Source organism: Notolepis coatsorum, assembly GCF_963971535.1.
Source record: "Notolepis coatsorum genome assembly, chromosome: 7".
Lineage (NCBI taxonomy): Eukaryota > Metazoa > Chordata > Actinopteri > Aulopiformes > Paralepididae > Notolepis > Notolepis coatsorum.
The window spans coordinates 140,977,546-140,993,245 of record NC_140171.1 but is presented as its reverse complement, the minus strand read 5'-3'; the positions used below and the strand labels follow the sequence as shown (position 1 = coordinate 140,993,245).

Below are 15,700 nucleotides of genomic sequence, written 5' to 3'. Positions count from 1 at the left end.
CGGCCATCATACTAACTCAATTGGCAGAGTTAGCGGGTGGGAAGTCGATGGGTGGTAATCTGGACGTTGTAAACAGCGACTCCTACAGGTCGGTTGGGGTGCCTGCACAGCAGAGACAGAAAAATGGCGGGGGCAGTGTGAGCCTCCTACACGTTACTCCTCTGCAAATGAGAGCAGCAGTAAACAAAGGCACGTTACACGGTACAAACAAAAGCGAACTACAAAACACGGAAACAAAACCTCAGCTATGCTCGAAAACGGGACTAGGTTTACAGGAACGGACTCACAGGGAAATACAGGGTAAAGGGCAATTCCGCGAATGGCAGGAGTAGCAGGAACATGACAGGATAATGACAGACAGGGTTTAAGGAACACAAGGCACAGGATACACGAAGCAGGACAGACAGGAGCTTCATGCAGGTAAGGTAAACAGAACAATGACGCCAACACTGGAAACAAGGGAGAGGCAGGATACAGGAGGTAACGATAATGAGCAGCAGCTGGGGGCTACACAGACAGGGAGCAGATTAATGAATAAGACAGAGACTAGACTGGAACACAACAAGACTAAATAACAAATAGATGCAGACACAGGGAACATGGCGCTAGACTAGATGGGGGAACAATGCAGAGGGCAGAAACACAGGCAATGACACTAAGACAGGGAGCAGGGCAATACAGACAGACAGGCAGATCGGGTGTGACAGGTGTAGTAGTGCCAACAGGCCGCAGGATGGCAGCAGAGGATTGTTTATGAGAGGCACATGACTGTTCATGAAGGGACTTCGGATGGAGGCGAGAAACAGACGAAGAAGTAGGACCGGGTGCTGAGGCGGGACCAGACGAGGAGCCGGGACCAGACGAAGAAGCAGACCCGGACGTGGAGGCAGGACCAGATGTGGGACCGGGACCAAACGAGTCCCGGGCGTAGATGCGGGACCAGACGAGGAGCCGGGACCAGGCATTGAAGCAGACCTGGGCGTAGTGGCTGGGCTAGGCTGGGCGTGGACGCCGGACCGGGTGTAGAACCGGAGGCAGGCGTAGGGCCGGACTCCGGCGTAGAAGCAGAACCGGAGGCAGGTGACTCCCCGGGAGCCAAAGCAGGGACAGGGCCAGCCAGGGTCGCACAAGCGGGGGCTAAGCTAGCAGCAGAAGCTAAGCTAGCAGTAGAGTAGCTGCAGAGGCTGATCTAGCTTCCTGGGCTGTGCTGGCTGCAGGGGACAAGCCAGCCCAAGGATCAGTCCTAGCTGTGGGGGACAAGGTGATCACACAGAGTGTGACTCTGGTAACGGGGGCTAAGCTAGCCTTAGGAGTCCTGCAGGCTGGGCGGCTGGGTGGCGCAGCGGACATTGCGCTCGTCACCAACGCATGAGACACCGGTATCGAATCCGGCTGTCTGCGTTGCCTCCGGCTTGGGCCGGCCATCATACTAACTCAATTGGCAGACTCAACTTAGAGTCTTGGTTAGCTGCAGAGGCTGATCTAGCTTCCTGGGCTGTGCTGGCTGCAGGGGACAAGCCAGCCGAAGGATCAGTCCTAGCTGTGGGGGACAAGGTGATCACACAGAGTGTGACTCTGGTAACGGGGGCTAAGCTAGCCTTAGGAGTCCTGCAGGCTGGGCGGCTGGGTGGCGCAGCGGACATTGCGCTCGTCACCAACGCATGATGATGATGATGATGATGATGATGATGATGACTTGGATTTATATAGCGCTCTTCACTGACCCAGAGCGCTTCACAGAGTCCATTATTCGTTCATACACAGTCATACCGGTGGTGGTAAGCTACAATTGCAGCCAGAGCTGCCCTGAGGCAGACTCACGGAAGCGTGGCGAATAATCATCGCCTACGGCCCCTCCGACCACCACCAACATTCATTCACATGCATACACATTCATACGAGGCAAGTAGGTTAAGTGTCTTGCCCAAGGACACAACGGCAGTGGGATGGACATGGGCTTGAGCCGGATTCGAACCACCAACCCTTCGATCATTGGACGACCCGCTCTACCCCTGAGCCACGCCGCCCCACACCGGTATCGAATCCGGCTGTCGGCGTTGCCTCCGGCTTGGGCCGGCCGTCATACTAACTCAATTGGCAGAGTTAGCGGGTGGGAAGTCGATGGGTGGTAATCTGGACGTTGTAAACAGCGACTCCTACAGGTCGGTTGGGGCGCCTGCACAGCAGAGACAGGAAAATGGCGGGGGCAGTGTGAGCCTCCTACACGTTACTCTTCTGCAAATGAGAGGCCGCACTGGCAAGTGAAAAGATGCGACTGGCTGCCTACACATGGATCGGAGGGGACATGCGATGGGCTTCTATCCTCACTACAACCGGCCAGTGGGGGGCACATGCGAGCAACGATCAAGACAGGGGAGGGGAGAATTGGCACGGCTAAATTGGGACTGGAGAAAAATAGAAAAAGAGGAGAAAAAGTGGATTAAAAAAAGGAGTCCTGCAGGCTACAGAGGCACCGCTAGCTGCCGGGGCTACGCTAGCAGGGGATTCCTTTCTAGCGGTAGAGGCTAAGCTACATGCGGAAGTTGACCTAGCCGCAGAGACTCTGCTAGCTGTGGGGACCAAAGTGACCACGCAGATAGTGGCTTGGATAACGGGGGTTAGGCTAGCCTTAGGAGACTTGTGAGCTACAGAGGCCACGCTAGCTGCCAGGGCTATGCTAGCAGCGGATTCCTTACTAGCAGTAGGGGCTAAGCTACGCGCAGGAGCTCTACTAGCTGCAGAGACTCTGCCAGCAGTGGGGGATGTCCTACACTAGCGGGGGAAACTGAGGTGCTAGCTGCAGGGGCTACACTAGCAGGCGGGGCTGAGGCGCTAGCAGTCGGAACTCTAGCAGGCGGGGCTGAGGTGCTAGCAGCAGGTGCTCTAGCGGACGGGACTGAGGTGCTAGCAGCTGGAACTCTAGCAGGTGGGACTGAGGCGCTAGCAGTAGGAACTCTAGCAGGAGGGACCAAGGTGCTAGCAGTAGGCACTCTAGCAGGAGGGACTAAGATGCTAGCAGTAGGAACTCTAGCGGAAGGGGCTAAGGGGCTAGCAGCTGGAACTCTAGCGGAAGGGGCTAAGGGGCTAGCAGCTGGAACTCTAGTGGAAGGGGCTAAGGGGCTAGCAGCTGGAACTCTAGTGGAAGGGGCTAATGGGCTAGCAGCTGGAACTCTAGCGGAAGGGGCTAAGGGGCTAGCAGCTGGAACTCTAACGGAAGGGGCTAAGGGGCTAGCAGCTGGAACTATAGCGGAAGGGGCTAAGGGGCTAGCAGCTGGAACTGTAGCGGAAGGGGCTAATGGGCTAGCAGCTGGAACTCTATCGGAAGGGGCTAAGGGGCTAGCAGCTGGAACTCTAGCGGAAGGGGCTATGGGGGTAGCTGCAGAGGCTACACTAGCGACAGGGGCTAAGCTAGGAGTAGGGGCTGCGCTAGCTGCCTGGGCTTTGCTAGCTGCGGGGCCCATGCTAGCTGAGTTCCTGCTAGCTGCAGGGGCTATGTTAGCCCTGGATGCCATGCCGGCCGAAGGGGGGGTCCCAGCATCGGAGGCTTGGTTAGCAGTAGGGCCTGTGCTAGCAGGGGGAGCTAGGGGACCAACAGTAGTGGCTACACTAGCCGAGGGAGCTAAGGGGCTAGCTGTAGAGGCTACAGTGGCAGAGGGGGCTAAGCTAACCACAGGGGCCTTGCCGGCCGAAGGGGCGGTCCCAGCATCAGAGGCCTTGTTAGCTATAGGACTGGTGCAAGCAGGGGGAGTTAGGGGGGTAGCTGTGGAAGCTACACTAGCTACAGGGGCTAAGCTAACCACAGGGGCCTTGCCAGCCGAAGGAGCGGTCCCAGCAACAGAGGCTACGTTAGCTATAGGGCCTGTGCAAGCAGGGGGAGTTAGGGGGGTAGCTGCTGAAGTTATGCTAGTTACTTGGGCTAAGCCAGCAGTTGGGCCTATGCTAATTGCAGGAGCTAACCTAGCAGTTGCTGCAGTAACAGTAGGAGCCTTCCTTGCGGGGGAGGGCGTGCTGGTAGCAGTAGCTTCGCTGGGGGCAGGGGACCAGAGCTCAGTGGTCTGACCAAGCGGGCCTGCTCCTCCAGCTGTGGCGCGGGTCCCATTCACGGGCGGCGATGAGAAGCCAGAGCAGGGCATATCTGTCAGTCACAGTCGAGGAGTGGAAATCCCCCTCGAAAAATTGCTCGGCAGCGAGTAGCGCGTCGTTCGTTTTGTCCGCTGAACCCAGGGTTGGTTGCGTCATTCTGTTGTGATGGGGTTTAGGAGGAGTGTGGAGGGTTCAATCGCTGGACAAAAGAGGAACAGGAAGGAAGCGAGGAAGCGATAGTGGCAGTGAAAAGGGCATTTACTGAGCAGCAGTAAACAAAGGCATGTTACACGGTACAAACAAAAGCGAACTACAAAACACGGAAACAAAACCTCAGCTATGCTGGAAACGGGACTAGGTTTACTGGTGGACAAGTTCCTCTCTGACTCAGATGTCGTCATAGGAGTTGTTATGATGGTTCAGCAGACAGACGGTCTCAGTAAAAGCCTCTTCTAGGTTGTTCTCATGCATGGATGTTAACGGTTACCCACAGTTACCTTTGCAAGATGTTTGAGTTATAACGATATCCAGTGGCTGGTGTGGACCCACACGTTTGATTTAAAATGTCTCCTCCAAATTCAGGGTTTCAAACCTGTGCTTGAGTAAATAATCCATCTAGTTCATTTTCACGTAACGTCACTAGCAAGTGTGGCAATTCCAGGTGTAGGGGTGGCAGAATAAACAACACACAGACAGGTTGCAGTTCCCAAAATCATACTCTTTATTTTCTATTTAAATAATGATCGCTTGCTGGCGTTAATCTGTCGGCCGGGCGGCGTCTCCGCTCTGTGGCCTCTCGCCTTGCGCTGCTACGGGGGACTGAGAGGAGGCTCCTCGGCTCCGTTAAGTCCCCCCTCCCCAACAGGCGCACCGCGCCGTGATTCGATAATCACTCCTGATGGTTCTCTAGTGACAGGTGCGTCCGGAAGCGGACGCCCAAACATGGGCAGCGCCCAGCCATTGGGTCGCCACGTAACGCCCATCAATCACCAAGCCCAGGGGTGGCTTGGGGTTGCCACACAAGGTAGTTTACAGTAACATTAGCTGCCGTTAGCAATGAAAGGCTTCTTTACAGACTGTAATTTGACGCCAGCCAATCAACTTTGAAATACAAAATGACGTACATGGGGCTAGGGGCTTCGAGCCCCACTTGCCATCAAATTGTTTATTGTTGTTGTTTATTGTTTAAAATGATCCCCATTAGCTGCCACCTAAGTGGCGAGCTAGTCTTCCTGGGGTCCACACAGAAAGACAACAAAAAACACAAAACATAACAATACATGAGATACATATGACAATCACAATTCACTTAATTAACAATGATAATCTAAAAACAGTAAAACATTGTAAACATCATTATAAACATCAGAATATTTTGCTCACATATTTAAGTAGTGCATTCTCAGGTGGTATTTGAAAGACACTTTGCTATTCAATTTACTTATGTTCAGTGGGCAGTTATTCCAATGATTGATGGCACGATAAACAACCGTCCTCTTTAAAGCATTTGATTTTGGACGTGGTAACATAATCTGTCCATCATCGGCTGACCTAGTAAAATAAGAATGAACCTGACTGCATCTGGCATATTTGTTTGTATAAGAAAACAGGTTGAGACGAAAAGACAGTGTTCCTGAAAAATGTAACCGTGTTGAAAACCAGCCTATGCTCTACCGTTAACCATGAGAGTTGACGGTGCATAGTGATAGTGTTTGTTCTCATGGAACAATGTAAGACTAACCTTGCAGCTCTGTTCTGGGCAGTTTGCAATTTCTTTAGTTGACCTTTGGATGCAGAGGACCATACTGGTGCACAATAATTCAGGTGACATAAAATTTAAGATTTCGCCACCTGTCCCACAATGTATGTAGGGACATAAGAAAATGTATGTGGTCTACTGTGAATGATACAACACCCTGAGCATGCGCACTTGGATTTTCCCACAGTACACCCTGCATTGATAGAGACGGGCTAGCCCCATCCGTGCTATTTTAGACCTAACGATCGGAAGAAGAACGCAATCTGAAACAGCAAGGCAGAGAGATGACATGAACTAAAATACCATACTAGTAAAAGACAGTAAGACATTTGGTTTAGTTTGTTTTGTTTTTATTCAGATATTGCTATCACTCACACACACACACACACACACACACACACACACACACACACACACACACACACACACACACACACACACACACACACACACACACACACACACACACACACACACACACACACACACACACACACACACACACACACACACACACACACACACACGTTAAATATCCAGGCATAGCTGTCTCTTTTGCTACAGCTCATCTTTGGTCTGATTGGCCTTTTTTGCGTCTTCAGCCTTCATATCTTTAATGTACTTGCTTCTGTCTTCATCCTCCTAGAGGAACACAGATATCATAGTTTAGTGACAGAAACACAAAACATCACATACAGAGAGAGAGAGAGAGTGAGGAGGAGACATGTTGGTGTTGTGAGGAGGAGGAGGAGACATGTTGGTGTTGTAGAGAGTGAGGAGGAGGAGGAGGAGACATGTTGCTGTTGTAGAGAGTGAGGAGGAGGAGGAGGAGACATGTTGGTGTTGTAGAGAGTGAGGAGGAGGAGGAGACATGTTGCTGTTGTAAGGAGGAGGGAGATCAGTTACCTTCACTCTGTACTTCTTGGCTTTTGCCATTTCCTTATCTAAAAACTTAATCAGGTATTTCAGTTTCCTCTTCCCAGTGTAAAGCACCACCTGACAGACACACAGATATAACAAAGATCTACATTAAAGGCCACTTAAGGGGGGGGGGGTGGATATTACAGCACGCACATAATCTCACAACCATCTCCAAACTGTAAAGAAAACAAATCAAATGGTTTTTGGTCTAATAGTTAAATGCATGCTATTGTGATTGCAATCTGCTATTAGCTAATCTTGGTTACCTACCTACGTCACAGGTACCACCATCACAGGTACCTTCATCACAGGTACCTTCATTACAGGCTACATCACAGGGCACCGCGATTAGCCAATACCAGACTGCAATAGCAATGACATGCTTTAACCATTTAATCATTAGATGTCTCTCTCCAGTTTTATTGTTGGTGTGTAGTTGCCCTTTAAAGCCTAATTAAATTCCTGCTTTTTTCATGTGATATTCATATTGTGTTTTATTGGTACAGTTTCCTTTTTTTATTTGAATTTATTCACACACACACGATACAATACATATCATCATGGTGAGAACATCATCATCAAAATTGTCTCCCAAGAAGTTAAAGCTTTTGGAGGGAGCCTGGTCACAAACAAAGGCCTCCAAATATGGACAACATACAACATGCATAGGCTTACACACCTACCTACTTACATACATACTACAGTATACATACATAAATACAGACAATAATATTTCCAAGTTACCCCCATTCATTTAGCATTAGACTTAGAATGTTGTTAATGTTTGTTTGGCAATTATCAGAAAAACAATAAGTATTTCACTTTTACCTGATGGTTCTTTGGAAAATATCAACTGAAAATCACATTGACCATATTAACATGGCAGACATTTTGGTCTTATGTCATGCTCAGGTTGGATTCCTTTCCACGCTGTTCCCAGGTGGGAACAAAACCTGACCATAACATAAGAGCAAAATGGCCGCCGTGTGAATATTGTCCATTTGAGGGAAAACAAGCGTGAGGTAGTGTGGCCTACCCTCTCAGCAAAAAGTGCGGGAAAGAGGCGGAGAGATGGGTAGGAATCTGGCATCGACAGGTTGATGTCATTGGCTGAGGCGTCTATGCGAGCGATGACCACATCTTCTCTGTCCTTGACGGCCTGGGCTAGCTCCTCCCACAGCGGGAACAAAGCGTGAGACTTCTGACTGTATGGGAGGTCTGAGACACGTGCAGAGATATACAGTAAGTGTGAAATAATAAATAATAAATTGTATTTGTAGTGCACTTTTCGTTCACTAAGATCCCAAAGTGCTACAGGGTTAAAATGTAGTTAATTTTTTTTATAATTATTAATAATAATAAAATAAAATACAGAATAAAAATTGTATAAAAATAAAACATAGTTAAAGACATAGTATGAACAGAACATTTAAAACAACAGCACAAGAAAAAATTATTCGACACATTCAACATGTATGTAAGCACAGTGTCCGACTGAGGTGTGATTATACTAATGCTGTGATCACATTGGACGCCTTTTTCTATTGTTTTCAATGGTTTTGTCGCAACAGGCACACAAACTATGCACATCACGTTTTTTTGGCAAGCTATCAATGCTAATGGTATACTGTATGTAACTTATGTAACGTTAGCTGAAGTAGCGACGGTAATCAGTGGTATCGCTCGTTGCGCCCTGTGCAATTTCCTCGCGTTTGAGCACAAGAAAAAGGTATCCAATCTTATCACAGCCTAAAGCATCAATATTAGGGATGTACCGATATTGTCCAACTCTTAATTTCCGATACAGATATCAACCGACACCTGTCATGGTTTTTGCCTTATTTCACCTTTCTGTGAGGGACAGCTGTCTATTTTTGCTTTATTTCACCTCTCTGTGAGGGATAGCTGTCAATCCCTGTTCCCTGTGGTTAATTGCCTCATGGGTCGGCAGGTGTGTGGGCTTGATTGCACCTGATGCAGTGCAGCTGTGCCTATGGCCATGTTGAGTCTATTTAAGTTTGGATCTCGCAGTGTCAAGAGTCCCTATTATCATAGCGGTCAGGTGGCGTAACGGAGATTGCGTTCGTCACCAACCCCGGAGCGAATCCAGCTCACAGCTCCGGGGTTGTCACCAGCTTGGCTGGCCGTTCACACTAATACAATTGGCAGTATTAGAGGGTGGGAGAAGCTGGCGGGGTGGGTCCGGGTCGTTGTAAACAGCGACTCCTACAGTTCGGTCGGGGCGCCTGCTAAGAGCGGATAGGATCTAAGTGGGATAGTGTGATCCTTCCACACGCTACGCCCTCTCAGTGAGAATCCGCGCTGCCAGGTGAAAAGAAGCGGTTGATTGGCTGGACGTGTGTTGGAGGAAGCACGTGGTAGCCTCCACTCTCCCAGACCGACTGTGGGGGGTAAGTGCGCAGCGACCAGGAAGGGGATTGGGAATTGGCATAACGACTAACATTGGGATGGGAGAAAATCGGAGGAAAAAGGAGGGGGGAAAAGATTAAAAAAATAAAAAATAGTCCCTATTATCTGCTCATGACCCACACACACACCCACAGCTCTCACAGATACCGATATATGCGGGGTTTCCCTCCCAAATTTCTGGTAATTAACATTACATATCTCTTGTTGTGGAATTAACACATTATGCATACTTTTGACAATAAATAAAATAAGAATTTGTTCATACTTGCTTGCCTGGGTAAATAAAGGTTAAATAATGTAAAAAAAAAATATATATAATAATTTTTTTTGAAAACCAATACAGATATTCTCCGATATTACATTTTAATGCCAATATCGGCCGATAATATTGGTAGGCCGATCATATCGGACATCCCTAATCAATATTATACACGTGTAAAAGTGTCTACGTACAGAACATGAGGAAGACGGTCAGGTCAGGGTTGAAGCCCACTTTCTCCATGTTCTCTCCCACAAGCTCCTTCACTGGACGCGTGTCCCAGTCCTCTGGTAACGGTTCACTTTGCATCTTAGGCTACACACACACACACACACACACACACACACACACACACACACACACACACACACACACGCGCACACACACACACACACACACACACACACACACACACACACACACACACACACACACACATGCAGACACACACACATGCATGCACACACACACACACACACACACACACACAAACACACACATGCAGGACCCACAACACAAACACACACACATGCATGCACACACACACACACACACACACATGCATGCACGCATACACACACACACAAACACATACATGCAGGACCACAACACAAACACACACACATGCAGGATCACAGCACAAACACAACTTCTGTCAAGAAATTTTTATTACACCACAGACCCCAATTTTATACGATTTTGTTCTCAATTTCAATGTACCATCAAATACAATGTACCTTAGCTTTTCCCTCCAGGTATTGCCTACAGAAGTCTTTGATGGTGACTGTGTCAAGGGTGTCAGAGGGTAGGTGGTAGGTCACATGGTCCGTCAGGTTGACCAATCGGATGACAGGAGCGTCAGCCTCCCGAACCCGGAAATACTCCAACATCCTACCGTTACGAGACTCGTCCACGTTCACTAGAACAAATAATAGCTATGTGCACATGTACACACATACACACAAACACACACATGTACACACATACACATGCACACAAGAATTAATGAAATTATCCAGTGGCTTGCAATAGAATAGAATAGAATAGAATAGAATAGAATAGAATAGAATAGAATAGAATAGAATAGAATAGAATAGAATAGAAATCCTTTAATTATCCTGAGGGAAATTCGGCACTACAGATCGCTCACATTGAACAACAATAAACATTTTAGGTAGTCAATAGGACTAGAATAAGAATATAATAATATTAAAAATAAGAATAAAATAGAATAAAGAATACAATACGGTCCGGGATATACATTCTGGTATGTATATACATTCTAAAATCTTAAATATACAACTATCAAGCCAAAAATATACGGAAATATACAGTAAAATGTACAGTAATAAGTGTACACGTGTCAAGTGTCCATGAAGGTTGTGAGAAGTGTAAACATTTAAAAGTGTCCAGGAAGATTTCGCCCTCGGTAACTAAAGACAAAACAGGAAACAGAGAGGATTCTAGAAAGAGTCACCCTACTGTACAGCACTGTCTGAGTGAGTTCCGTGTCTGTTTGTGTCTAGTCGCCTACTTTTAACCTGAATGCGTCAGCTGCTCCGTGGAATGCAGAGTGGAGCTGCTGGAAGTCCTCTGAGGTCTTGTTGACGAACAGGATGGCGTGATGCAACACAGGTGACTCCAAGATCTGAGACGCCGTCTGGAGCACAGAGAGGAAAAGGTTATCTAGTGATGATAAAAATGTATATTTATGTGAATAAATAAATTGGTCTGTTTTCAGCATTGCAAAAAGCATGACCTAAAACACCTGCTAATAATGCATTATATAGCCTGCCTATACGGGCTTTCAATGGTGTTAGATTAGGGTAATTACAGCTTCCTCATCGATCGTTATCAGCCTTCATCGCTTCTCCTGGCCATGTCTGCGTTGTGTTATTTTTGTTGATGTAAGGCAATCGTTCGTTGGAAAGGGTTAAAGGAATACTTTGACATTTACATTTTCAATTGGTTATTTTTATTCACCAAACACTTTCATATTGTGGGGAAAAGATTTCTTCATTGAAGGAGCACTTCGTAGATTTTCAATCTTATCAGATGTGGAATCATTTGAGAAGATATTATTCACAGAGGTGGACAGCAGAGTCTTTGATTAAGGAGTTTACTGGCAGAATGACTGTTGCTACATGGAGAGACCTACAGTATAGGTTACAGCAATGGTCCTATAGCCGAGATCTCACTCCACAATCCTCCACCCGTACCCTCAGATCTGCAGGTAGCCCGCTCCTCTGGGTCCCCAGTACCCGGCTCTGCACCATGGGGGACCCGTACCCTCAGATCTGCAGGTAGCCCGCTCCTCTGGGTCCCCAGTACCCGGCTCTGCACCATGGGGGACCCGTACCCTCAGATCTGCAGGTAGCCCGCTCCTCTGGGTCCCCAGTACCCGGCTCTGCACCATGGGGGACCCGTACCCTCAGATCTGCAGGTAGCCCGCTCCTCTGGGTCCCCAGTACCTGGCTCTGCACCATGGGGGACCCGTACCCTCAGATCTGCAGGTAGCCCGCTCCTCTGGGTCCCCAGTACCCGGCTCTGCACCATGGGGGACCGAGCCTGTGTGTTATGTGGAATATGTGAAGGCTATGTGTGTGTGTGTGTGTAAGTAAGGGTGCAACTTGCTCCGTGCCATCCATTCTTTGTGGATCTAGCCCTATGTCTGCATAGTCCACTATTGGAAGTACCAGCTGTGTAATGATTATTTTTCTAACTTAGAGAGAAAAACAGTTAATAGAACGATACAATATTCTCAGGCTACAATTTGTTTTCTTTATCACAGCATCAATATGTGACTTGAAAGTGAGTTGAGAATCAAGCCAAAGACCCAGGTACTTATATTCATCGACATTCTCGAGAGGAGCACTATCTAAAAACTTAATCGACAAATTATTTGATATTTGCAACAAATTTGATCTAGTACCAAACAGCATACTATAGGACTTCTTCTTATTTAAAGGGCACATGTCTTGCTATTCCTTTCACTATTTAGGCAACTTTACACAATTCCTGTGAGTCTATGGGACACCTCTGTAAAGTTATTTAAAAAAATAATTCATTGTTTTGTATTTCTAATCAAGTACTCTAAAGCAGCATTTTTCCACTTCAAGATTTCAAGCTGTTTTGGGCTGGGCTCTGCCCATAAGTGCTTTGAGTGACAGTCACACACAGTCTGCACTGGCAGACAGAGAGAGATATAGAGAGATTGAGGGGGATACTAATTAATTTAGCAGCAGGGGGGCATAATCCCACGGGACAATGCATTGGTAACTTGTTTCAAATGACAATATATACCCCTGTGAATATTATTGCATGGATCGGAATACGGGTGCGCGCGTGGGAGCGTGCGCAATGATATTTTGACAGTGATATGCGAGTGCTCCCAACTGTGAGGGAGAGAGAGAGATAGAGAGGGAGAGAGAGAGAGATAGAGAGGGAGGGAGAGAGAGAGAGGGACACGGAGCATTTACACACAACCTCCCGACCGCACGCCCGCGCGCAGTAGCTTGTCGGGAGGTTGTGTGTAAATGCTCTGTGTCCCTCTCTCTCTCTCCCTCTCTATCTCTCTCTCTCCCTCTCTCTCTCTCCCTCTGTATCTCTCTCTCTCTCCCTCTATATCTCTCTCTCTCCCTCTCTCTCGCTCGCTCGTTCTCTGCTGTCTCTGTCGGCACCCGTGCACGTCAACCCGTTTGAGGAAGTGTCAGTATTTCCACTTGCTCTGTTGTTGAGCGAATTGTTGATTGTGGGCGGTGACTACAACCAGTGCCTTATTCACGTCAGCAAAACAGTCAAATCAGAATGGCTTAGTTCAGTGAGGGAGGATCTCGTGAACTGGAGACTAGACTGATGAGCCAAAATGAGAATTAGAGACACAGACCCCATTGATACAAACCCCCATTGCTAGAAAATAATGGTAAACACTGGAAAAGGCTATTTATAAGACAGGGGACCTTTAATAAAAGTTTGTTAATAGCTAACCATTTCTGAACAGCATCAAAATTAGTCTGTAAAGCATACTGAATTTGTTGGATATCAGACTTAGAGGAATAAATCACTGTGGATGTAAGTGTGTATGTGTGTGTGAGAGGGAGAGAGTGAGAGAGAAAGTGTGCGTGTGTGAATATGGTATGCAGACTTGGATGTTAGTGTGTGTGTGTGTGTGTGTGTGTTATGTGGAATATGTGAAGGCTATGTGTGTGTGTGTGTGTGTGTGTGTGTGTGTGTGTGTGTGTGTGTGTGTGTGTGTGTGTGTGTGTGTGTGTGTGTGTGTGTGTGTGTGTGTGTGTGTGTGTGTGTGTGTGTGTGTGTGTGTGTGTGTGTGTGTGTGTGTGTGTGTGTGTGTGTACAAGTTGAAGATTATGTGGAGAGTGAGAGCGAGAAAGAGAGGGGGGAAGATAGTGTGTGTAGATAGTGGGACAGCTGTGCATGTATGTTTTGTACTTGTGGGATAGTAAGAGATACAAAGAAAGAGAGAGAAGTGTGTTCACTATCATTCTGTTGTGAAGATCATTGAAGATCATTGAACTCACCAACATGAACTGCAGACACTATTCCCTTAACCCTTTCACTGCCACAATACAGACGGTTAACCCTTTCACTACCACACTACAAACGGTTAACCCTTTCACTACCACACTACAGACGGTTAACCCTTTCACTACCACACTACAGAAGGTTAACCCTTCCACTACCACACTACAGAAGGTTAACATATGTCATATCATAGAAGGGAGATCCTCCCTTGAATGGCCATTCTAAGGTTTCTCCCCTCTACATTGCCTGTGGTGCTTTTTTCCTATTGCTAGGTTTTTAGTGAGTTTTTCCTTACCTTCGCGTGGGGTATGTCTGGGAGTGTTGCATTAATTTAATTAATTTATTTTACATTTTATTTTGGATATCCTGGTGTTTTTGTCTTTGTTCTTGATTTATTGTGATGTTTCTTCTTGACTTGTTTAAATGGGGACATTAACGTGTGTTGTTGGGCCTTACAAATACATTTGATTAGTTACATCTGAAGGGCAATAACGTTAACCCTTTCACTGCCGCACTACCAAAACGGTTAACCCTTTCACTGCGACAATACACAGAAGGTTAACCCTTTACTATCACACTATCGTCGGTTGTGTGATAGTAAAGGGTTAACCTTCTGTCGTGTGGCAGTGAAAGGGTTAACATCAGGACGTAAACATATGTGACAGTAACACAACACTGTGTGTGTGTGTGTGTGCGTGTGTGTGTGTGTGTGTGTGTGTGTGTGTGTGTGTGTGTGTGTGTGTGTGTGTGTGTGTGTGTGTGCGTGCGTGCGTGCGTGTGTGTGTGTGTGTCCAGTATTCTGTACCTCTCCAGTGTACTCTGTGACCGGCTCCATCTGGTAGACTGTGATGAACATGATCAGTTCTTCTTTGGACGTCTTAGGGTGCATTTTATAGGCGTGGACGAGCTTAGACTACACACACACACACACTCACACACACGCACACACACACACACACACACACACACACACACACACACACACACACACACACACACACACACACACACACACACACACACTCACACACACGCACACACACACACACACACACACACACACACACACACGCACACACACACACACACACGCACACACACACACACGCACGCACACACACACACACGCACGCACACACACACACGCGCGCGCACACACACACACACGCACACACACACGCGCACGCACACACACACACACGCACGCACACACACACACACGTGCGCGCACACACACACACACACACACACACACACGCACACACACACACGCACACACACACACACACACACACACACACACACACGCGCACGCACACACACACACACACACACACACACGCACGCACACACACACACACACACACACACACACACACACACACACACACGCACACAGACACACACAAAGCATGCTGTTAGAGGCTGTTCATGTGTTTAGTTCAAACAGAGCATTTTCACACACAGACTCCAAACAGAGGGGTAGAAGAACATACCCAGAATGCTTTGCAAACGGAGGCAGTGTAACATGTAAATGTATCTTCGCAAATAATCAGCAAAAACCTTTAAATCTGTTAGATTATCTTAGTTTAATGTAGATGCATGTAATTGGATTGTTAGGTTAGGTTAGGTTTACTTTATTTGTTCAAGGGGGACAGTGTACATTAATAAACATCATATGTAGAAAAAAAAGAAAAAAATAGTTA

The 15,700-nt window shown here is 47.3% G+C and overlaps 1 protein-coding gene across 1 annotated transcript in view; it reads right to left on the bottom strand.

The window, feature by feature from the left end:
- Positions 1-6,371: 6,371 nt before the first annotated feature.
- LOC311232687 (protein disulfide-isomerase-like) overlaps positions 6,372-15,700 on the bottom strand; it is a gene marked incomplete at its 5' end in the record, with an annotated part of 13,733 nt that continues 4,404 nt past the window's right edge. The window contains 7 exons of the mRNA XM_084319557.1: positions 6,372-6,484; positions 6,749-6,838; positions 7,800-7,981; positions 9,647-9,767; positions 10,190-10,387; positions 10,987-11,112; positions 14,800-14,907. Of these exons, the coding sequence (XP_084175683.1) occupies positions 6,401-6,484; positions 6,749-6,838; positions 7,800-7,981; positions 9,647-9,767; positions 10,190-10,387; positions 10,987-11,112; positions 14,800-14,907 (909 nt within the window). The 3' untranslated portion in view covers positions 6,372-6,400. The remainder of the gene's footprint in view (positions 6,485-6,748; positions 6,839-7,799; positions 7,982-9,646; positions 9,768-10,189; positions 10,388-10,986; positions 11,113-14,799; positions 14,908-15,700) is intronic.